General features: G+C 43.1%; 2 protein-coding genes across 2 annotated transcripts; one reads left to right on the forward strand and one right to left on the reverse strand.

Moving 5' to 3' along the window:
• Positions 1-877: 877 nt before the first annotated feature.
• On the forward strand, positions 878-5,776 carry LOC120051392 (ankyrin repeat and death domain-containing protein 1A-like). The gene is made up of 12 exons (XM_038998236.1): positions 878-1,052; positions 1,710-1,810; positions 2,818-2,922; positions 3,058-3,162; positions 3,282-3,380; positions 3,514-3,612; positions 3,753-3,851; positions 4,002-4,100; positions 4,352-4,450; positions 4,549-4,644; positions 5,160-5,361; positions 5,628-5,776. The coding sequence occupies exons 1-12, from the start codon at positions 878-880 to the stop codon at positions 5,774-5,776; spliced, it is 1,428 nt and encodes a 475-aa protein (XP_038854164.1).
• A 1,857-nt stretch (positions 5,777-7,633) lies between these two features.
• poc5 (POC5 centriolar protein homolog (Chlamydomonas)) lies at positions 7,634-22,955 on the reverse strand. The gene is made up of 13 exons (XM_039002609.1): positions 22,860-22,955; positions 22,075-22,158; positions 17,165-17,318; positions 16,269-16,376; positions 15,860-16,062; positions 14,845-15,021; positions 14,489-14,593; positions 13,710-13,889; positions 12,367-12,538; positions 9,593-9,729; positions 9,073-9,174; positions 8,579-8,761; positions 7,634-8,438 (listed from the first exon to the last, which is right to left on the reverse strand). Exons 2-13 carry the CDS (start codon positions 22,156-22,158, stop codon positions 8,304-8,306), a joined length of 1,740 nt encoding a protein of 579 aa, XP_038858537.1. The 5' UTR covers positions 22,860-22,955; the 3' UTR covers positions 7,634-8,303.
• Between the last annotated feature and the right edge of the window lie 647 nt (positions 22,956-23,602).

Genomic DNA, 23,602 nt, shown 5'->3' on the forward strand with positions numbered 1-23,602 from the left:
CTGTTTCGTTCCATACTGAAACTCTAGCACCTTCAAACTCGACTCTGGACCTCGAAGCCAGTTCCACTGCATTTTTTTTCATTGTCCCCCTCTAATCAGGGACTGATTTAGACCTGGGACACCAGGTGTGCAATTCATTATCATGTAGAACAGAAAACCAGCAGGCTCCGGACCTCGTAGTGTAAGAGTTGAATATCCCTGGAGGGGCAGGACCGAGTTTGGGAAACCCTGTTTGGGAAACCCTGTTGGGCGATGTCAGTCTACATCTGACATCGCCCAACCCTAGCTAGTACAAATCCATTTAAACACACATATGACCTGGACTACTGTTGTAGTTTAGATTGGAGCTTAGATTCATAATAATTTAATGATAGTCTACTTAAATGGGTGAGTGTAGGCGCTTAGTCACTAATCAAATAGATGAATGACAAGATGGGATTCATGAATCTGCACTCATACAGTTTATTCCAATGTTAGACTGCATGTGCAAGTAGTGCATGACACAATATTGATCATGCACTCAATGTGAAGGGTGTGAGCTTCTAGAGCAAACAGACGTCAGCCCTCCAGCCCAGGAAATGTACATACATTGCTCCATTCCCACACCAATTTGTATTCCTTATGCAGGACGGGCTTCAGTGTATGCTATATCAACAGTATAAGAGAAAGGGTTACCAGACTGTTGTGTATTTGACAGTGCTGAGTTTTCTTCAGGTTCCTCAGTATCTGCTCCAGTTCCTGACCAGACTTTCTGCATTAATTCAGTAATTCTACATGGTTGTTTGGCAAGACAAGTATAGAGAAGCAGAGGTTGTATAAAGCAGAGACAGACTGGGATCAAACCCAGGTTCCAGGGAGAAGTCACCAGATATTCACCATGGAGAAAAGGTCCTTGAAGGAGATACAGTCTCTGAAGGAGAGGATGGGGGCACAGCTGAAGGAACTAAACCTGAACCCTAAAACACAAAAAAAATCGAAAAAAGCAGTGAAGGGATTCACAGACTTTATACAGAACAAGGAGACAGACAACAGCTACGATAATAAAGAGATGTGTGAGTACCAGGTTTGTGTGTGTGCTTACGCATGCGCGCGTGCGTGTGTGTGTGTGTGTGTGTGTGTGTGTGTGTGTGTGTGTGCGCACTCATATAAATGGGTGAGTGACTGGAAGCCCGTTTAGATTTTTTAAAATGTTTTTATCAAAGTCATCTAACTTAAGTAAACACTGATGACTAAGGTGGTTGGTTAAGGTCCAATTAAAGAATTATAGCCCGAGGAAACAGCCTGGCATTTGCCCTGTTTGACAGGATTGTAAAGTGTGTTCTTGTAATTATGGTATCACATGTTAAGCAACATTGGTGAATATTCATGCTAGCAAATTTTTCTACAGATCAAAGCAAGCAATGAATATCCTTATCCTCTTGATTGTGAGGTGTGTTAGGCATACCCTACAAGCTCTTTGCACACTGGGTGTTCACATCCAGTCAAATCATTACCCGTGACAGATGTATAGGCTCTACAAACACAGAGAAAGAGCTGTGTTTGTATAGGGCACACACACACACACACACATGACTAATTCCACCCTGATACTATTCAAAGTAACTCCTATTTCACACGCTCTGAAGAAGAACATTTTCTCTGAAGAAAAACATGCATATTGATGTGTTACTTATTGTGAAGCACCTTGTGTCTCTGTTGTGTGTTTGTAGTGTTGGCGCTAGAGAAGGAGTACATTGACGCAGCAAAAATAAATGATGTACAGACCATGAAGCTTCTGGGGAGGGCAGTCAATGTCGACGCAAAGAACTTGGTGAGTCTGTCCTCATATCCATGGAACACCGAAGGTCATATAGGGGGTGCTTATATTTGTCCTGTTTCACCCATGTACAAGTGTGTATTATGAAATGGAAATGTGTTTTTTGCACATCCCACTCCACCTGAGAGTGGGGTCCCAGCCAGGGATCAGCCATTAGTGACCTTGGAGCAATTAGGATTAAGTGCCTCGCTCAAGGGCAGATCAACAGATTTTTGACCTAGTCAGCTCAGGGATTTGAACTAGCCACCTTTTTGTTACTGGCCCAACCCCCTAACCGCTAAGCTACCTGCAGCTAGCCACACTGCAGTTAATATCACCATATATTCTGCTCTGTGTCACTTGTTCGATTAACTTGTCCCATGCATTGATCCTAGCATGATCGCACTGCCCTGCACTATGCAGTAGCTGGAAAAAACATAGAGGCCGTCCAAGTACTTCTACAGCGCAGAGCAAATCTCAATCAAGCGGACAAGGTAGGACGACACAACACGATTCCATTGTTAGTGATGGTGACATTTTAAGCTTGTCATCTTCAACAAACAATCTGACAGGTGGAGAGGTTGGCCATGGTTTGTGAAAATGAAACGGCTCAACTCCCTCTGTCTTTTTCTTTCCCTCTATTTCTCTCTCCCCCTATTTCTTCCATACATACTCACATAGCATGGAGTGACAGCCATCCACCTGGCTGCCTGGTTTGGGAGTGTAACCATCCTGAAGTTGCTTGTGCATGGTGGTGCTGACCCAAGTGTTCAGAATGTGGTAGGGAACCTCTGTTTAAAACATTCTCTCTGCTATTCCAGAAGGCATTGAGTGTGTCTCAGATATCCCTTTCCTTGTGATGCTGGTCAGACCTAAGTTCTCTGACATCTCAGCCATCTGGGATGTCAATTACAATAATCAACCACCGAGCCAATTTCTACATAGCCATTGGAGAATCCAATATGTCAAATTGTCTTGAGGTGTCATGCATGGAGATGGTGAGTTGTATTATCTGTTCTCAGGTGGGACTGAACATCATGCACTGTGCTGCCATCAACAACCACACCGACATCGTGACGTTCATTATCTACGACTTGATGATGAAAGAACTGGACAAAGAGGACCTGGTAATCACATAGACATAGAGTATCAGTAACCATTGCATCCATTTCAAATGTTGGTTGGGCTGCCTTAGTTCAGTAAGCTGACCCCTTTTCTTCCTCTCCTCTTCTCTTCCCCCTCCTTCTCTCTCTCTTTCTCAGTCTGGACACAGGGCGTTTGCGTCGGCAGCAGAGCATGGCTCTGTTGAGATGCTGCAGATGTTGATGGAGGAGGCATACAATATGGCCACCATGGAGGAAGACCAGGTGTGTGTGTGTAGGAGGCTGTATGACTGTTTGGCTGTTTCTCCATCTCCCCTTCCTGTTTACTGTGTATCTCTCCTTTCCTCCCACCCTCCTGCTTTTCCTCTTTCTTTAATTGCTAGAATGGGGACACACCTCTGCACTTGGCTGCCAGCAATGGCCATTTGGATGCCGTCCAGCTACTGTTGAAGAGCTTTGATACTCGTGATGAAGTCAATAAGGTAGAGTCCCACTGGAAACACTGTCTGGAGCTGTTTGATTGCCAGCATGTTTGACTGTGTTTGCTCAATGCCTACACCATACAGTAGCTGCTTTAGGTCAATAGCTGATCAATGAGTGATGTATCTGGGGCAGCTTGGGGAGACGGCTCTGTACCTGGCTGCTGACGCTGCCCATGAGGACTGTGTCCAGGCTCTGTTGGAGGCAGGCTGTGACCCAAACATTGTCACCATGGTACGCCAGCAAACCACACCAACCACACACTCCAACCAGTCAGTATAATGGTCACCACTAGGCAAAGTTACTAAATCATTAAAGGAAGGATCCCTCCAGACCCAGTTTATTCTACTATAGTACTTTACCACCCCCCTTAGGGCCAAAGCAGTGCTCTACACCCTGTCTCAGAGAAGGGCCACACGTCGTTGGTGAAACTCCTGATAGAGAACACGGCCCAGATGGACTTACAAAACCAGGTGAGAGTGAGCATAGAGGATTCGTACTACGTCTTGGTCAAACATGAATGAAGCCAACATGTTATCCTAGTAATTACTCAGTAGTAAGTGACCTGACATCAGAGAGAGTTCCTATCTAATGGTCCATGTTGGTTGTGTCTCTGTTGGCAGCACCTCCAGGCTCCTCTCTACCTGGCAGTGAAGAACTGTCACATCCCTGTCATCCACACACTGCTGGAGGCTGGCTGCAACATCAACATCACTGATCACGTATGTACAATGCATGTGCACTCAGTCCTAATGCTATTTTGAAATCATCAGTTGCATCCCAAATCGCACCCTATTCTCTGTCCCATGGGCTCTGGTCAAAGTAGTGCACTATGTAGCGAATAGGGTCCCTTTTGGGATGCAACTAATGATTTAGAGGCATTGTAATGGTTATGGGTTTGAGTTTGGTAATCTGACTCTAGATCTGTGGTTAAGGGCAACTTGTACCGTGAGCTCCTGTCTGTCCTCCTTAGAGGTCCCAGACTGTCCTGCATGTGGCAGCAGAGCTGGCCAGAGTGGACATTGTTGACATGCTTCTGAAAGCTGGGATGGACCTGACCCTCCAGGACAAGGTGGAACATGGACAACCACAAATATGTTAACCTGAATTTGACCCCTCTCCTTTTCACTGCAACTTCCCATTCAATGTTTTCTGCTTTGTTTTGAGCAGCAGGGTAAGACAGCACTGGGTGTGGCAGCCCGAGCAGACGAGGTCATCATCGTGGACATGATCATCAAGGCAGAGAGATATTTCACATGGAGGAGGGTAATAGAGGACCATAATGGAAATAAATAACTTCATTGTGTGTTTGTTTATTTTATATAATTGTGAAAGAATGCAGACCGTGTACTGTTATGGGAGTCCTCCCTATTAGTGATATGGCTGTATGTGTTTTTAAATGATACAATTCTGTAAATTTAATCAATCAATGAGACTAATACGTTGCTATAGTCATCTGTTAATCCACGCACTGTAGTGGAGCTGGAAATCAAAGATTACATTCATCACAGATTATTAATTTCCTAACATCACAACTCCAGATGAATCCCTGTAATACCATTAATGCTGGCTGTGGAAAAAATGATTTGTGCTGAAATGCTCGACAACCAATTTCATTGTCAATTTTATAGTGTTTCTTCCAACCTTACCTGACACTCAAAACAAATGGCTCTGTCATTCAATAAGCATGGGCCTGCGTGTGCTTGTCTGTGGACACCGTGCTCAGTGTGTGAAGCTTGTGTCCTTTCTCAGGAGGTGACTTAATGTGATTACCCTTCCAGGCCAACACTGAGCTTAATGAGAACCTTCACAGCCAGTCTCCGCTGACGTTTAAATTAGACCATCGCGCGGAGAGCAAACATGTCCGCGGTACCGCCTGGCACCTGGCCTACCGCCTGCTGGAGCCGGATGACTGGAAGAGGCTGGCGCTGCACTGGCACTTCACCGAGCAGCAGGTGGCTGCCATCGAGGAGCAGTGGACAGGTGACACAACCCAGTGTAGCCCAGGAAGTAATCATTCACAGGAATATCAGAAAATAACTCATTGATTATAAATACAAAATGTAAAGATCTGGCAAGAGGGATTCTAAAGTATTGTTCTGTAGTTACTTGGCATTGTGTCCCAAAACCAAGCCACTTAATAAGGAAAGCTTCTACACTAGCTTTATTTTATTAATGTATCCCTTATTTTACCAGGTAAGTGGACTGAGAACACGTTCTCATTTAGTCTGTTCACTGCTTGTGTGTAGGGAAGCGGAGCTACCAGGACCATGGGAACAGAATGGTGTTGATCTGGCTCCATGGGTCAGAGCTGGCCCAGTTGAATCCAGCTAAAGAGCTGTACCAGGGCCTGCTTGCCATAGACAAAAAGACCGTAGCAGGTATAGTGTATCCATGACCCTTACCTCATAGAAAAAAATATTACATTCATGTTGAAGTCATAACAGAGAATTATAGATGGCTGTTTGGTTGTTTTGCAGATAAAATACGAATAGACACAGAGGACGGAGACATGAAGAAATGCATCCTTTCATAAAGGGTGGTGAAAGTGTCGACATCTACAGACAGACATACATGCAGTCAACCAGATTCTATATTTTCCCAAATGAGAGCATTTGTGTGGTTCTTTTTCAATGGATCTACAGTAGTACACATTTCCATGTACCGTTGGAAGTCAGAAGTTTACATACACTTAGGTTGGAGTTATTAAAACTCGTTTTTCAACCACTCTACAAATTTCTTGTTAACAAACTATAGTTTTGGCAAGTCAGTTAGGACATCTACTTTGTGCATGCCAGAAGTAATTTTTCCAACAATTGTTTACAGTCAGATTATTTCACTGTATCACAATTCCAGTGGGTCAGAAGTTTACATACACTAAGTTGACTGTGCCTTTAAACAGCTTGAAAAATTCCAGAAAACGATGTCATGGCTTTAGAAGCTTCTGATTGACTCAAATGATGTCAATTAGCCTATTGGAGGTGTACCTGTGGATGTATTTCAAGGCCTACCTTCAAACTCAGTGCCTCTTTGCTTGACATCATGGGAAAATCAAAAGAAATCAGCTAAGACCTCAGAAAAAAATTATAGACCTCCACAAGTCTGGTTCATCCTTGGGAGCAATTTCCAAACACCTGAAGGTACCACGTTCATCTGTACAAACAATAGTACGCAAGTATAAACACCATGGGACCACGCAGCCGTCATACCGCTCAGGAAGGAGATGCGTTCTGTCTCCTAGAAATGAGGTTACTTTGGTGCGAAAAGTGCAAATCAATCCCAGAACAGCAAAGGACCTTGTGAAGATGCTGGAGGAAACAGGTACAAAAGTATCTATATCCACAGTAAAACGAGTCCTATATCGACATAACCTGAAATTCCGCTCAGCAAGAAAGAAGCCACTGCTCCAAAACCGCCATAAAAAAGCCAGACTATGGTTTGCAATCGCACATGGGAACAAAGATCGTACTTTTTGGAGAAATGTCCTCTGGTCTGATGAAACAAAAATAGAACTGTTTGGCCATAATGACCATCGTTATGTTTGGAGGAAAAAGGGCGAGGCTTGCAAGCCGAAGAACACCATCCCAACCGTGAAGCACAGGGGTGGCAGCATCATGTTGTGAGGGAACTTTGCTGCAGGAGGAACTGGTGCACTTCACAAAATAGATGGCATCATGAGGTAGGAAAAGTATGTGGATATATTGAAGCAACATCTCAAGACATCAGTCAGGAAGTTAAAGCTTGGTCGCAAATGGGTCTTCCAAATGGACAATGATCCCAAGCATACTTCCAAAGTTGTGGCAAAAATGGCTTAAGGACAACAAAGTCAAGGTATTGGAGTGGCCATCACAAAGCCCTGACCTCAATCCTATAGCGCATTTGTGGGCAGAACTGAAAAAGTGTAGGCTAGCAAGGAGGCCTACAGACCTGACTCAGTTACACCAGCTCTGTCAGGAGAAATGAGCCAAAATTCACAGTGGGACGCGTGTGGAAGGATACCTGAAATGTTTAACCCAAGTTAAACAATTTAAAGGCAACGCTACCAAATACTAATTGAGTGTATGTAAACTTCTGACCCACTGGGAATGTGATGAAAGAAATAAAAGCTGAAATAAATCACTCTATTATTCTGACATTTCACATTCTTACAAAGTGGTGATCCTAACTGACCTAAGACAGGGAATTTTTACTAGGATTAAATGTCAGGATTTGTGAAAAACTGAGTTCAAATGTATTTGACTAAGGTGTATGTACACTTCCGACTTCAACTGTACATTAATTAGTGAATGGTTTATTATTCTAAGAATATTTGCAATTCATGTTTTATTCATGTTCAAGCAATTTACTGTAAAAGTTTATAGTGCAGATTTTGACCAAAACATGAACATATGGCCTTGATACAGTCCTGAAAACTTGACCACAAGTGTTCTCAACACATCATCAACGCAATATTATTCCAAATATGCGTTTTCACACAACAGTCAAGAGACTGACTTTCCATCATTTAAAAACAACAAATAAAAAAACTGAAGAAAATACAAAAACAGTTCAGTCATTCACAATAAGAAGTAAAACTAGTGAAAAAGTCATTATCCAAATGCTCTGAAAAGACAAGGTGGTTCCAGCAGTCACCATTCTACCTTCCATTCCAGAGTGTTATCAGGTTTATTGATTGCATTTGAAAAGTTATTTTCTGTAATCCTAAACTTAGTTCTCACAGAAATGGTTCAGGTCCTTCATAGTTCTCTCATAGTAGTGAACGTGTGTGTGGTTACGTATGTGTAGAATATTTGGGAATATTCAATTCTGCACCTGTATCACCTTGACCAAGTCATGTACGGGAAGACTACTTGTATTTGCATATAAGGTAGTGGAATTTTCCTATGTGAACCATAGGTGATATTGTTGTGTGTGTGTGTGTGTGTTTACTCAACCACTTTGATAGAGTGTACGTGGTAGGCTGAGTGTGTTCTGGAGGAACTCTTGCTGCTGTAGGGGCCCTGGCCCTGCTGAGAGGAGGAGCGGGGGAACTTAGCTGCGGTGGCCTGACCCACCGTGAGCTAGGAGAGAGAAAGAGAGCGATAAGTGAGACAGGTTGAGGTCTGTTCAGCGAAGGTGTGTGTTTCTACAGATCATAAATCAACTTGTCTGGTGATTTTGGTTCATCGTAAAATAGACATGCTTGGTGATGATGGTGTACCTGTGTGACGGGGTGATGGCGCTCCACGATGACAGAGCTCATGGGAGGAGCCACACCCATGACCTGGAGGTTGCTGGAAGCACGGACGGAGCTAGGAGCGCGGAGGTCGGCGCGTGCCGTGATGCGAGCGGTCACGGTTTTGGAGGCTTTCTGTTGACCCGATGTGATCACCCGTGTACTGACCTGATACAAATGATGATCATTAAGGAACAGTCAACAAATACACGTGACCTTTCACTTTGTTTGATAAATGGTGAGGAAAAGGTCACAGTAACCAGAGACAGTGGCTGACAACCTTTTCTCAAACACTTCCCATCGTGGATTTCAGATTGGGTGAAACTCCCTCTAGCCAATGATTACACCAATCCAATGCAATGATTGTAGATCCATGACAGGAAGTGTGCAAGTGCACACTTTAGGAGCGGGGTAGAGAATCGGGACATGGCCATAAGAAGCTCCCAGTGCCATAGACCATCGTCAATGCTAGTACTAACCTGTCTGTGGGAGCTTGCAGTGCCCCCTGGTGGTAGGGTGCTGTGGACCACCGTGGTTGAGGGGAACAACTCAACTCTGGAGGCTGGGATATTGGAACCCACCTGACGGAGAGAGGGAGGGAGAGAGTGAGTGGGCAAATATTAAGAGTGCAGGTAGAAACCCATACACAGGAAAGGAGATGAAGAAATGAGACAAACTGATGCCCTGTAAATACAACAGGTCTATCCAATGTATCACACAGAGGCCCCTTGTGTGTGTTTGAGGAGTCAGCAGTCACAAACCATTATCTTGAGACAGGCTGTGACTGAACATTGTGTAGTGGCAATTATAAAATACTGTTAGTGAGAAAATGTTTAGTCTTGAGAAAGAATAAATACAACTGCAGCAAATGATATGACAATATGATGTTTAATAATGGCGGAACCTGATCCATAGTAGTAGTGATTGCCATTGCATTTATGGACTGTAACCAGGGTGGGTGTGTGTGTGTGCGCGCATGTGTGTGTGTCAGCGTCTCACTGTCTCCTCTGCGTCACTCTGGGACGGTGGTACAGGGGGGTCAAAGTGGACCGGGCTGAACCGAGTGGAGGAGGCAGGCCTTTGCTGGAGATGGGCCAATGAGCCGGTGCCAGGATCATCCCGAGGGGGCGGAGCATCTATGGAGGGAAGACCAATAACAGCAGTCATATAATCACCTGTACACAGGCTTAAGTCCTGAAGCCAGACCAGCTTCATGACTCGACATGTGAAAGCTGATAATCAAATAAGCCCAGTATAATCAAATCTGACCAACATAAATCACATTCTGTAATTTGCAGACAGTGGCCCTGTCAATTATAAAACAAAAGACAAATTACTGTATGACATTCCAGATTATTCTGATGAGAAAATTTGAATTAGATTTACACCCCCCCCCCCCCCCAGAAAAATGACAAAACTCAAATCAGACACATAAATATATGTGTTGAAACTAGAACCACTCTAAGTTCAAGCTGAATCCCTAAAATCTCATACATACATTTGCGGACGACGACCGCCACACCAAGGTTACAACCTTCACAGAGCACCACGCAGTCAGCATTTCCAAAGATTTACCATCATCACACAAGGAGCCAAAGTGTCACACTGCAGAAACAGTGTCTGTGTTTTAGGGTAACAGAGCCTAGGCAATAGACTAATAAACTGAATGTGTGGCTTGATCAGATACAAATGGGGGAGGTAGTATAATATAGGGGTGGGCATTAGACATTTTTGGACTGTTCGAGTAAAATATATATTTTTACAACACAAGGCCCGCACTGTTTATATGCCAACAGTGAGCAACAATGCCTAATTAAATCATAACCATTACAGATCAATCCTAATTGCTGAATTGTCCCATATATATATATTAGTACCAGTCAAAAGTTTGGACACACCTACTCATTTAAGGGTTTTTCTTTATTTTTACTATTTTCTACATTGTAGAATAATAGTGAAGACATCAAAACTATAAAACAACACATATGGAATCCTGTAGAAACAAAGTGTTAAGAATCTTAAATAAAACATATTTTGATTTAAAAAGTAGCCACCCTTTGCCTTGATGACAGCTTTGCACACTCTTGGCATTCTCTCAACCAGCTTCATGATGTAGTCACCTGGAATGCATTTTAATTAACAGGTGTGCCTTGTTCAAAGTGAATTTGTGGAATTTATTTCCTTCTTAATACGTTTGAGCCAATCAGTTATGTTGTGACAAGGTAGGGGTGGTATACAGAAGATAGCCCTATTTGGTAAAAGACCAAGTCCATATTATGTCAAGAACAGCTCAAATAAGCAAAGAGAAATGACAGTCCATCATAACTTTAAGACATGAAGGTCAGTCAATTCGCAAAAACCATCAAGCGCTATGATGAAACTGGCTCTCATGAGGACCGCCACAGGAAAGGAAGACCCAGAGTTACCTCTGCTGCAGAAGATAAGTTCATTAGAGTTACCAGCCTCAGAAAACAGCAGTCCAAATAAATGCTTCACATAGTTCAAGTAACAGACACATCTCAACATCAACTGTTCAGAGGAGACCGTGTGAATCAGGCCTTCATGGTGGAATTGCTGCAAAGAAACCACTACTAAAGGACATCAATAAGAAGAAGAGACTTGCTTGGGCCAAGAAACATGAGAAATGGACATTAGAACTGTAGAAATCTGTCCTTTGATCTGATGAGTCCAAATTTGAGATTTTTAAGATATATAAACTGAATATTTTTCCAAATGAAAAAAGTTGCCAGTACGAAGTGATGCGCATTTCGAGTCTGGAAAAGTTAGTCTCAAAGATTGATAATTTGTAACGGGGCTCAATTTGGTGAATTGAAAGACTTGAAAAATTTTGGGGGAGTTATCAACCAAAATCTGTTTTCTTTTCGATATACAGATGTTCTATTTAGTTTATTATGCCTGTTCTTTGGAATTTATCAAATGGATTACCATCTCCACATTGAACACGGTATGCTGATGAATTATGTCCCAGACATCTGTTTGATGAGTAGGCCTAGGCTTAATGATTCTAATGAAAAAACCCTCTTGATCTTTATCAAACTAATGTTTTTGCATATTTTCAATGTGGAACCTGTCTATGTTTAGGGAGGGGGGTTATAGCCTAGGCTAACCAATTCTAAATGGCACTAGCAATTCACAAAGTAGCCTAAGAGGAAAATAGATGGGACGCAATTCTATTCATAGAATTATTCCAAAAATGCAGCTCGTTGTTGGAACACATATTTTCCTAATTCAATCAACCAGTCCATTTTCAATTTGTGATAACATGTTGTCACTTGTCAAGGAATGTAGCTTGTGTATCCCATCAGTTAGATACGTTTTTGTAGTCATTTATTTCTGTAGGCCTAACGTGAGCTTGTGTGTGTGTACTCAGCACCTGTGTGTAGAGGGAGTGGTGGAATGCATTTGAGTGAAGGAGACACAGAGGGGAAAGGGAATTTAGGGAGAAGACTGTTTGATGCTAGGCTTGTTAAAAAAAAAAAAAAAGTGCCCCGCAAATGCACATGTACAAATGGAACACTAGAATCCAAAACATTTGGGACAACATTTCACTTGCCCGTTCTGGCAGCCACAAAGCACATTCCACTAAATAGTTTCACAGCACTTGAAAAGTGTTGACGTCCGTTCGAGTACTAGATTACTCATGCCCATTCCTAGTATAATATACTTCTTTTAACAATCTGTTCTACGAATTAAAGTGTCAGGAACAGAGGGGTTTCTTGACAGAGCCGTGTGTGTGTGTGGGTGTTACTAACCGTGCAGGTCGTGCTCCGCTCGTCCCTCTCCAGTGTGGAACATGCTGAGAGCCTCCATGTTGAGGGCACACACGCCCCTCATAAAGGCCTTCTTCATGGACTCCTCATAACGCTCCCTTTCGGAGTGCAGCCTCTGGATCTCAGCCTGGGCAGCATCCAGCGCTGCCACGTGCTACACAGAGGGAGAGGAAGGAGAGACAGGGAAGGAAAGAGAAGAAAGAGGGGGTGAAAGAGAGAGAGGGGGGGAGAAGGAGAGAGAGGGATTCATTCATTTATCATCATTGTTAACTGTACTGTAATTAAAATGCAAAGGTGACATTGGGGAAAACATAAATAAGAGGACTGGCTCGATTGTAACTGAGGAATGAGGTTGAAGGGAAGCTTGTTTCACTTCCTGAACTGACCACCTACTCCATGCTGCAATTCCTCACTCTCGCTGTAATAACCATCTCTCCCTCCCTCTATCCCTCTCTAATAACTCTCTCTCTCTCTCTCTCTCTCTCCCAGGCTGTGTTCTGTTCTAGCTCTACTCTTTCTCTGCACATCTACAGTACTGCCATTCCTCTCATCCACTCCGAAAACCTTCTCTTTACCCCCCCTCACTTTTTGCTAGGCCTACAAGCCTTTACTACACTGTCTCAACACCACAGGAGGTTGGTGGCACCTTAATTGGGGAGGAAGGGCTTGTGATAATTGCTGGAGCGGAATGGTATCAAATACATCAAAACACTTGGGTTTCCATGTGTTTGACGCCATTCAATTCGCTCCGTTGCAGTCCTTATTATAAGCCGTCCTCCCCTCAGCTGCCTCCACTGCTCTACACGTCTATGGAACGGTCGATATTCCTCCATCCCTACCTCCTTCCCTCTTTCTCTCTCTCTCTGCGTGCTAGGCCCACTTCCTGCTCTTGCTCCTCTCTTTCACTGGGCTCTAACTGCAGCCTCCATCAACCAGGCTCACTCACTGCTATAGTGCAGCAATTATACATCAACATTATTCAAATCTCTTCACATAGCCCAACTTACAGAAAAACCTTCAAAAAGGTATATTTGCCATTTAAAAAGCTGAAAGGTGCCAGGCCTGCAGAACTATGCAGTATGGTGAATGACACTATTTCTGTAAGACAATGTTTATTCAGTTTCTCGGTTGTGCAGTAAGTGTAGTTAGCTACTGTTCTGTGCTCATGTGAAACGGTCTTCTTCTTTTAGGACAGAACACCATTTCAGAGTGCTGGAACCAGAGATCATATGTAATTCTATGGCTGGAACTGTATAGGCCTACTCTATGTAGCAACCTGTGTGTGTGTGTGTGTGTGTGTGTGTGTGTGTGTAGCTCCTCCCTACCTCTGCCATCTTGTCCTCATAGTCAGCTGACAGGCGCACACAGACCTCCTCTGCCCGGGCGCGGCACGCCTTCTCCACCTTCTCCTTCCAGCTCCCCTGGATCAGGTTGTGCCAGCCTGCCCACACCTTCCTCTTCAGCTGCAGACGGTAGTGCTGCTCTGCCAGCCGGGCACTGTGGGCCTGGAGAGAGGGAGGGGAAGGGACACGGGGGACCGCAGGACAGACAAGGGACAGGAGGAGGAATGTTTAGGAAGACTCTGCTACACACAGGAATCAAACCGTCACATTTTAACAGGAAAGAACTTGGGATTTTCTACACTTCAGATATTTAGTGAAAAACGAGGTATTAAATACTGTCACATGGATGCAAATATCACTTATTTAACCCATGAATATCAGGCACCGGACCAATAATACTAGACGTAATAAATAAAAAAATCACACGTGGAAAATCTAAGTGTGAAAACGTAATGTATGCATGTTCAATGTGATGTGACATGGTAATGCATGTGTCGGTTAATCATGCAGAGATCCAGGATTTGCATAACCCTGCTGGAGTACTGTCAGCGCTTAAATTGTACAGTTCACCAAGGATGTTATGACATTCATTTCACAGAATAGACATGTGCAACTCATTCCTTGGTTAAAGGGGTGAACTGTCATTTAAAAAACAGACATTAAGATGCAGTGTGCCGTATACGTGTGTCCCGTACCCACTGCTCCCCATCTCAACCACACGCTAGCCCTCTGAGGGAGACCCCTCTCCCCCTGTCTCTCACCTGCTCCCTGGCTTCGCTGTGCTGCAGTCTCCAGTGGGTGAAGGTCCTCATCAGCTCCAGCCTCTCCCTCTGTCTGTCCACAGCCTGGCTCAGGTTCACTATCACCTACAAGCAAAACAATACAAGTCACACACACACACACACACACACACACACACACACACACACACACACACACACACACACACACACACACACACACACACACACACACACACACACACACACACACACACACACACACACACACACAGTTGAAGAGAACTGTATGACTTGTCTTTACATAGGTAAGACCCTACCAGTAGTGGGTGTGTGGTGCGGAGGTGTGTGTGGTATGATATGTGTAGACTGCGTACCTCGTCCTTCCTCTGGTTGGAGGTCTCGTAGGTGTGGAGCAGTTCCTTCAGGCTGTCCATCTCTGCAGTGAGGCCTGCTATACAGGCAGCATGCTTCTCCCTCTCCTTCCTCACCTCCAGCTTGTGCTGCTCCATGAAGGCCAGCTTCCACTTCCTCAGCTCCATCAGCACGTTGGCCTGGGGTGGAGAGACAGGGATGGAATGGTTTAACAAAGAAACATAGCAGTCCACTTCAACGGCACAATAGAGATACTGAATCACAAATGACAAATCAAGAATCAGATGAGGACTTCCTGATCATTTAGGAAACACATCACTGAAAGAGACATCTGATAAGCGCTGTAGATGCGGTAACGAGGTCAATGGAACGCAGACGGTGGGGGATAGAAGAGGGACGCCGGATTGGCACACATTCAACAAATCTGATCTAACAAAGTGGATATTGGTCATGACATGATCCGACATGATTGATGCATCGTAACAGGCCCACACTGTGGTTACTAAAGTCAGATTTGGATTTATTTGGCTGTTTTTCGCTGCATAACATTTAGAAATAGTCCCTTTTCAGGTTTAGAAATGACTGCTAAATGCTAACTCCTGTTCGTATAAGCAGGTAGCATAGCTAGCATAGAGAAATCGGTGGTGGTAGTCAAGTGTTTTTAAACTGTAATGCAGTTGATTGGTGACGATGACATGAACATATTATTGGGTTTGACATCCATACAGCATTATACTCCGATTTCTACCTCAACATAGTGTGAAATACACATATAAACAATAGCCTAAATGTACACTAATTTTGCTGGGGGGCAATGAGGAGATTCGGGATCTTCCCCTCCCCATGCGTTTCCATTGTTTTGGTCGAGTACCACTGGCCTCTTTACCTCATCTATCAGGCCAACAGAACATAACCCTAGAACACAGCCTCATAGAACACAGCCTCTATTATCGCCAAGCTAAAACAAAATCGCCAGACATTGAATAGACAGACAATAAAGAGGCAGGGCAGGCTAACCTTGAGCTTGTCGCTCCAGGTGTCCAGGATGTTCTCCATCGTGTTCAGGTTCTCCTCAGAGATAAACATCTCCGTCACCACGGTGACCAGGGGGTCTGGACTGCCGTGTCTGGAGCTCTCAGACGGCGTCGGCAGTCTGTCTGAGTGTCTGTCTGAGTGAGCGTCTGAGGCAACAGATGACCTGCCAGCCATCACTTCATTACCTGGAGGTCAAGAGACTGGGTTGATTTTCTGCACACAAACCTAATAAAGAACCACAGTGGTCCCAAAGAATGTTTGATGCTCTGGGAGCATCAAAATAGTATACTATAATTGTATATATCCCATGCCTGTTCAGTCTCATGGTCTTTATAATAATGCTTTTTATTGGACTATAGTTATAAAGCATGTGTTGGCTGTGTGTATTTACCCTCAAAGGTGTGTGAGTGTGCCCTGGGCTCCACTATAAAAGGGGAGGCCCGTGCTGACCTCACTCCCCTGCTACAGCGTCTCCCATCTTCAGCTTCAGAAACTGAGCCTGAGAGGCAGAGAGAGCCGGAGAGAGAAACAGTGATAGAGAAACAGAGAGTGCGTGTGATGGTAAGAATACTAAGTAAGAAAACTCTGGCTCTTCATCCAGGAATGCATTTATGGCAATATCTTAATTAAACCCTGCAGTGAGAAGAAAAAAAGGCTGTACTCTAAAGAGCAGTTTGGGCAGGATGCCAGCATATCATTACCAATCAGGCGCACAAAATCCTGCCTGCTTTTTACATCCCAGTACACTACTCCATGACAGTTTAAGCTCTACAACTGAAAATGCCCAAGGTCTGGAGAAAAGACTGATAGACTGGGTGTAAGCTGCGCGTAAGCTTGCTTGTGGCAGGGAACAGAGAATTAATGGCTCTTCTGATATTAAATAGAATACCTCAGACACCTACACACCTGTAATGTACGGTCTGATATCATTCTCAGTTATATGATTAACTAATAGTGTCAATGCCTCTCAGTCTGTGTTTAAGGACAGGTCTTGGCTATCATCAAGCAGTTAATCTCTCCATGTCAAGTGTTTGGGTACTTGTGAAATACACATGGAACATTCAACAGCTTGTTGGGCTTGGTGCAATCGAGTTTGTGTGTGCCCAGGTTAAAAGACAGCGACAGAGAGAGGAGCATTTCTTAACAGAAAGACCCAAAGCAGGAGAGAAGCCAAATCCTTTATGACAGTGGATCATTTGAAGGGAGCAATGTGGAGGGCCTCAAGCTGTGCGTCTGTCAAAACGGCTTAGTGTAACGAGTGTGTGGGTGAGCAGCGGCCCACTGTACCTGCTGAGCGATGGGACCTCGCGTCATCATTTCCACGGGAACTCCGTCCATCCGCAGACAGTTGTGAGGCACTCAGAAGCTGCAGTTGAGCGGCGGGCTGCGGGTCATACTTAGGAGTGACCACTGCATAGCGGAGAAGTTCTTCATATTCATCCTGTCCATCATATGAGAAGAGACATTGAAACGGGGCGGCAGGTAGCCTAGTGGTTAGAGCGTTGGGCCAGTAACCAAAAGGTTGCTGGATCGAATCCCCAAGCTGACAAGGTAAAACAAATCTGTTGTCCTGCCCCTGAACAAGGCAGTTAACCCAGGGGGGGGCATCATTGTAAATAAGAATTTGTTCTTAACTGACTTGCCTAGTTAAATAAAGGTTTAAAAAATGTGAATAAAAAAAGTGTGAATAAAGTTCTGCTTACTGCGTAGATAGGTTAGTTACTAGTTACCACAGCAACAAAGCTCCCACCCTCATCCGACCGTGAGGCTGCCTGAGCGGCCCATTCAACATCACCAGCTGTCATCATAGGCAACACTATGGTGAGAAACATTTCGGTTCCCAAGGCAGAAACCCTGTGCTACACGAGTACAGGACATCACAAGGCTGCTTCTGACAGTTCTACGACAAATGCCGGGAGCTGACACTGTCGTAGCCCATGTGGGGTCAAACGACGTCAGGAGGGCTAGTTCGGAACATTTGAAATTTGATTTTAAAGAACTGATTTTTGCATTAAAAGACTCCAAAAAAATGGCCAATCATTTCAGGTCCAGTACCATCGTTGGGCTGCGGGTGTGAAAGATTCAGCAGACTGCTGGCATTACACATCTGGCTAAAAGACTCATTGCTCTGCTGGAGTCACTTGTATAGATAACTTTGATACCTTCTGGAAATAGAAGATACTCTACAGGAATGAAGGAGTCCATCCAAATCATCTTGGCTCCTGTCCATGCATTTCAAGGCTGCGTTGAAACAATGACTGTTCAACGATCCAAGACCAGCTCAGTTAACCACTACCATTGAGACAATGAGTCGTCATAATGCTGCATCAAATGTACATGATCCTAGGGGCATTGGCAAACACAATGTAAGTAACTTCATTTATGTGCCCCTAATTGCACCGAATACTTCTGTTTATCCTACAGCTATTGTAAGCAGTAATCATGAGCCTATGAACCAGAGTTACATTGTTAGCACTGAGGCAGTGTGCCCTAGTAGGAAGACCACATTGCGCAGGTCACCCTGCACTATCAGCTCCAATATAAATAACACGAGTAAGTCTACCTCTGATAAGCTTCCCAGTAAAGCATTAAAAACAATCAAGCAACCCAGAAAAGCGCTAAAATTAACTCATATTAACATATGCAGCCTGAGAAACAAGGTCCATGAAGTCAATAACTTGCTTGTAACAGCTGACATTCATATTCTGACTATCTCTAAAACTCACTTAGATGATACCTTTGATGATACAGTGGTAGCAATACATAGTTATAACGTCTACCGAAAGACAGAAATGCCAACTGGGGGCGGTGTTGCGGTGTATATTCAGAACCACATTCCTGTAAAGCTTAGAGACGATCTAATGTTAAACACTGTTGAAGTAATAGGTTAACATGCCTCACCTAAAGCCCATTCTTGTGAGAAGCAGCTATAGCCCACCAAGTGCTAAAAGTCAGTATCTGGATAATATGTGTGAAATGCTTGATCATGTACGTGATATCAACAGAGAAGTATATTTTCTGGGTGATTTAAATATTTACTGGCTATCATCAAGCTGCCCACTCAAGAAAAAACTGAAAACTGTAACCAGTGTCTGCAACCTGGTTCAGGTTGTCAGTCAACCTACCTGGGTAGTTACAAACAGCACAGCAATTAAATCATCAACATGTATTGATCACATCTTTACTTATGCTGCAGAAATTTGCTTTAAAGCAGTATCCAAATCCATAGGATGCAGTGATCACAATATAATAGCCATATCTAAGAAAACCAAAGTTCCAAAGGCTGGGCCTAATATAGTGTATAAGAGGTCATACAATAAGTTTTGTAGTGATTCATGTGTTGATGATGTAAAGAATATTTGCTGGTCTATGGTGTGTAATGAGGAGCAACCAGATGCTGCACTTGACACATTAATGAAATTGCTCATTCCAGTTACTAACAAGCACGCACCCATTGGGAAATTCACTGTAAAAACTGTTAAATCCCCTTGGATTAATGAGGAATTTAAACTTTATGATTGAGAGGGATGAGGCAAAAGATATGGCAAATAAGTCTGGCAGCCCAACTGATTGGAAAACGGATTGCATATTAAGAAATCATGTGACTAAACTAAAAAATTATAAAAATAAACTATACTACGAAACAAAGACAAATTAGATAAAGAATGATAGTAAAAAGCTTTGGGGCACCTTAAATCAAATTATGGGAAAGAAAGCCAACTCGGCTCCATCATTCATTGAATGAGATGGCTCATTCATCATAAAGCCCACTGATATTGCCAACTACTTTAATGACTTTTTCATTGGCAAGATAAGCAAACTTAGGGATGACATGCCAGTAACAAACGCTGACACTACACATCCAAGTATATCGGACCAAATTATGAAAGACAAGAATTGTACTTTTGAAATCCGTAAAGTCAGTGTCTATCAACAATGACAAGCCACCAGGGTCTGACAATCTGGATGGAAAATTACTGAGGATAATAGCAGACGATATTGCCACTCCTATTTGCCACATCTTCAATTTAAGACTACTAGAAAGTGTGTGCCCTCAGGCCTGGAGGGAAGCTAAGGTCTTTCCGCTACCCAAGAATAGTAAAGCCCCCTTTTTTTTTTTTTTTACCAGGAAAGGCTCATTGATATTTAAAATCTCTTATTCAAGAGCTTCCTGGCCAAGATAGGCAGCAAAAATTACAGACAGACAACATGAAAAACTACAAGTAATCTAGTAAAAACCATTGAATTCACAAGAGTATAACAAAATCAAAAACAGCAAATTAAAAACATTGACAGGTCAGGGAATCAGCCTCAAAATCCTTCATCAGTGATTTAAATCGGGACAAGTTCTTCCAGTTTTAAATTATTTTGTAAGGTGTTCCAAGACGATGGCGCAGAGTACATAAAAGACCTTTTACCAAATTCAGTTCGGACATTTGGAACAGTTAGCAGGATAAAGTCCAGCGAACGAAGAGAGTACCCACCACATTTCTGAACAATAAAAATGCCCAAATAAAAAGGTAGTAAATCCAAAATGGCTTTGTAAATAAAAGTATACCAGTGACTGAGCCTACGAGTGACTAGAGAAGGCCAGCCAACCCTGGTATACAAAGTGCATTGGTGCGTAAGGGTTTTGCAGTTTAAAATAAATCTCAAAGTGCCATGGTAAAGAGTGTCAATTGATCTCAAACACTGAGCGGAAGCATTCATATATAAAATATCCCCATAGTCTTTACTGGCTCAAATAGCCAACCAATCAGCCTGTTACCAACCAATTAGTAAACTTTGGTTGAGTAAACTGACTTTGAGTAAACCCAAAGTGCCTATGTATGCGGATGACTCTACACTATACATGTCAGCTACTACAGCGACTGAAATGACTGCAACACTTAAAGAGCTGCAGTTAGTTTCAGAGTGGGTGGCAAGGAATAAGTTAGCCCTAAATATTTCTAAAACCAAAAGCATTGTATTTGGGACAAAACATTCACTAAACCCTAAACATCAACTTAATCTTATATAAAATCATGTGGAAAATGTGCAAGTTGAGATGACATAACTGCTTGGAGTAACCCTGGATTGTAAACTGTCATGGTCAAAACATATTGATACAATAGCAGCTAAGATGGGGAGAAATATGTCCATAGTAAAGTGCTGCTCTGCCTTCTTAACAACACTATCAACAAGGCAGGTCCTACAGGCCCTAGTTTTGTCACACCTTGACTACTGTTCAGTCGTGTGGTCAGGTGCCACAAAAAAGGACTTAGGAAAATTACAATTGGCTCAGAACAGGGCAGCACAAGTGGCCCTTGGATGTACACAGAGAGCTAATATTAATAATATGCATGTAAATCTCTCCTGGCTCAAAGTGGAGGAGAGATCGACTTCATCACTACTTGTATTTATGAGAGGTATTGACATGTTGAATGCACCGAAGTGTCTGTCTAAACTACTGGCACACAGCTCAGACACCCATGCATACCCCACAAGACATGTCACAAGAGGTCTCTTCACAGTCCCCAAGTCCAGAACAGACTATGGGAGGCGCACAGTACTACATAGAGCCATGACTACATGGAACTCTATTCAACATCAAGTAACTGATGCAAGCAGTAAAATTAGATTTTAAAAACAGATTTTAAAAAACACTATATGGAACAGCGGGGACTGTGAAGCAACACAAACATAGGCACAGACACATGCATTCACACACACACAAGATAACATACGCACTATACACACACATACACATGGATTTAGTGCATATGTGGTGGTGGTGGAGTAGGGGCCTGAGGGCACACAGCGTGTTGTGAAATCTGTGAGTGTATTATAATGTTTTTAAAATGGTATAAACTGCCTTAATTTTGCTGGACCCCAGGAAGAGTAGCTGCTATGGGGATCCATAATAAATGGTTAAACCCCACATATTTCTACAATTTTTTCATAAAATCTGATTTTGAACCTAACCTTAACCCTTACCGTAACCACACTGCTTACTTTATGTCTAACCATAACCTTAAATGAAGACCAAAAGGCTAATTTTAGTTTCCATGGATTTTTACGATATTGACTTTGTGGCTGTGGTAACTTCAATTGCAACCTCATCAAAACAGTCAACTGATGAGTTTTAAAACATGAAGAATTGCATTTCTCTTTATGAACACATCTCCATAAATCTGTAAAAGTAAGTGCTTTGTTACCTGCAGCTCAGAGGAGACAGAGCTGCCCTGATCTGAGTCCCCTGGCAGAACTGGACTGCTCGGATCCCCTTCATCTGAGGACATCTGAGGACAGATACATAAAAATGCAACTGGTTGTTTTAACAGGAAAGGCACTTGGATGAAGTCAGATAGCATGATGACAATTACTACATAGCTCATTGAGATGTAAACCAACTACATAACTACTGTACTATATTCAAAGATTCAGCCTAGAAGAAGGACCAACATAAAGGTACCGTAGATAAGGTTAGGGTAGTCTCGCGAGGACAGCCTACAAAATCTCGTTTGGTGATTGTCAGGGTCGGTGCTGTTCGGAATCCTTGTCGGGAAGTCCCTACCCGTTGAAATTTAAATGCTTACAGTACGGTTTATGGTTAGGCAGAGTTTCCCAAACTCCTGGGGCACGTTTTGGTTTTTGCCCTAGCACTACGTCCGTGCTATCCTTGGGACGGCCCTAACGTTACCCAATTGAAGTTGACATTTTAAATGGTTAGGTAAGGTTTACGGTAGGGACGTCCCTAGGATCCCGAATAGCACAGACCATGTTCATTTTGATCAACATCATTTAGGCTAGCTAGCTAGCCGGCGTTAATTTAGCTAATGTTAACCAGTATCAGTTCGCTAAATTAGCTAGCGTAGTAAACATAGCTAGCTAACAGTAGCAATAGCAAACTAGCGCTTCCACAAACACACACACGATGCAGCTTTGGAACGAATTTGTCTAATTTTGTCTTATATCACGTCCACATTTGCAAAAGTGTTACCTTGGTGCTTTGGAGTATCTCGAACTGCCTTCGTCTTGCGTTTGTTTTGTGTTATCAACTTGTTGATCTTGACAGTTTCAAATCGCTTGGTTTGTGTTTCAAACTGGCTAATTTTACAACAATGCGGGATTAGATTGGTTACTGAGTCGAAGGTCCCTACTAAACGACTTTTGATTGGGCAGCGCGTTTCTCTGGTAACAGTAAACGGAAACAACGTTGAACTCGGTGTCGTCTAAAATGATGGTCATGTACTTTTGCGTGTCATGTTGTAACAATTGGATTTAACTAGATAACGAAATAGCTAGTTGTAGTAGCGCCATACGTTTACAATACTAGCTAGCCGTATCGAGAAAGACTATTTGATGACAATGGATTTTACTCCATATTATCTGCCTAAATTAATCTGTGAGATTTGGAGCCATGCTTTAACGCGTTAGCTTGCTAGCTGCTGGTATTATTCACTGATCAGAGGTAGGCTACTGTAATATTTAACTCCAGCTAGTAAACATCTTGTACTGTAACGTTAGCTGCGTTGCCAGTTGAAATTGATCTGTCAATGCTCCTTTCTCATTTGGCATTAAGCAGGGCAAACACCTTGTGTGTGTCCATTCTTCTTTGATAGCATATGGCAGTGTTGGCAGCAGTACTGGTTACTGCTGGTTTAGTAGCCTGCAGACCATTGCCTTGGTTAATTCATTAATTAAAACAATCAGTCCCACTTACCTGTCTGAAGTAGGTATATG

The sequence above is a fragment of the Salvelinus namaycush genome, chromosome 1 (assembly GCF_016432855.1).
Source record: "Salvelinus namaycush isolate Seneca chromosome 1, SaNama_1.0, whole genome shotgun sequence".
NCBI classification, from domain to species: Eukaryota; Metazoa; Chordata; class Actinopteri; order Salmoniformes; family Salmonidae; genus Salvelinus; species Salvelinus namaycush.

Coding starts and splice junctions, on each gene's coding strand:
- poc5 (XM_039002609.1), bottom strand. CDS start 22,158: ATGTCCTCAGATGAAGGGGATCCGAGCAGTCCAGTTCTGCCAGGGGAC. Junction 16,063..16,268: donor ACACTCACACACCTTTGAGG/GTAAATACACAC, acceptor CTTGACCTCCAG/GTAATGAAGTGATGGCTGGC. Junction 12,539..13,709: donor ATGAGGACAAGATGGCAGAG/GTAGGGAGGAGC, acceptor CCCTCTGTGTAG/CACGTGGCAGCGCTGGATGC.
- LOC120051392 (XM_038998236.1), top strand. CDS start 878: ATGGAGAAAAGGTCCTTGAAGGAGATACAGTCTCTGAAGGAGAGGATG. Junction 3,613..3,752: donor ACCCAAACATTGTCACCATG/GTACGCCAGCAA, acceptor CACCCCCCTTAG/GGCCAAAGCAGTGCTCTACA. Junction 4,101..4,351: donor ACATCAACATCACTGATCAC/GTATGTACAATG, acceptor TGTCCTCCTTAG/AGGTCCCAGACTGTCCTGCA.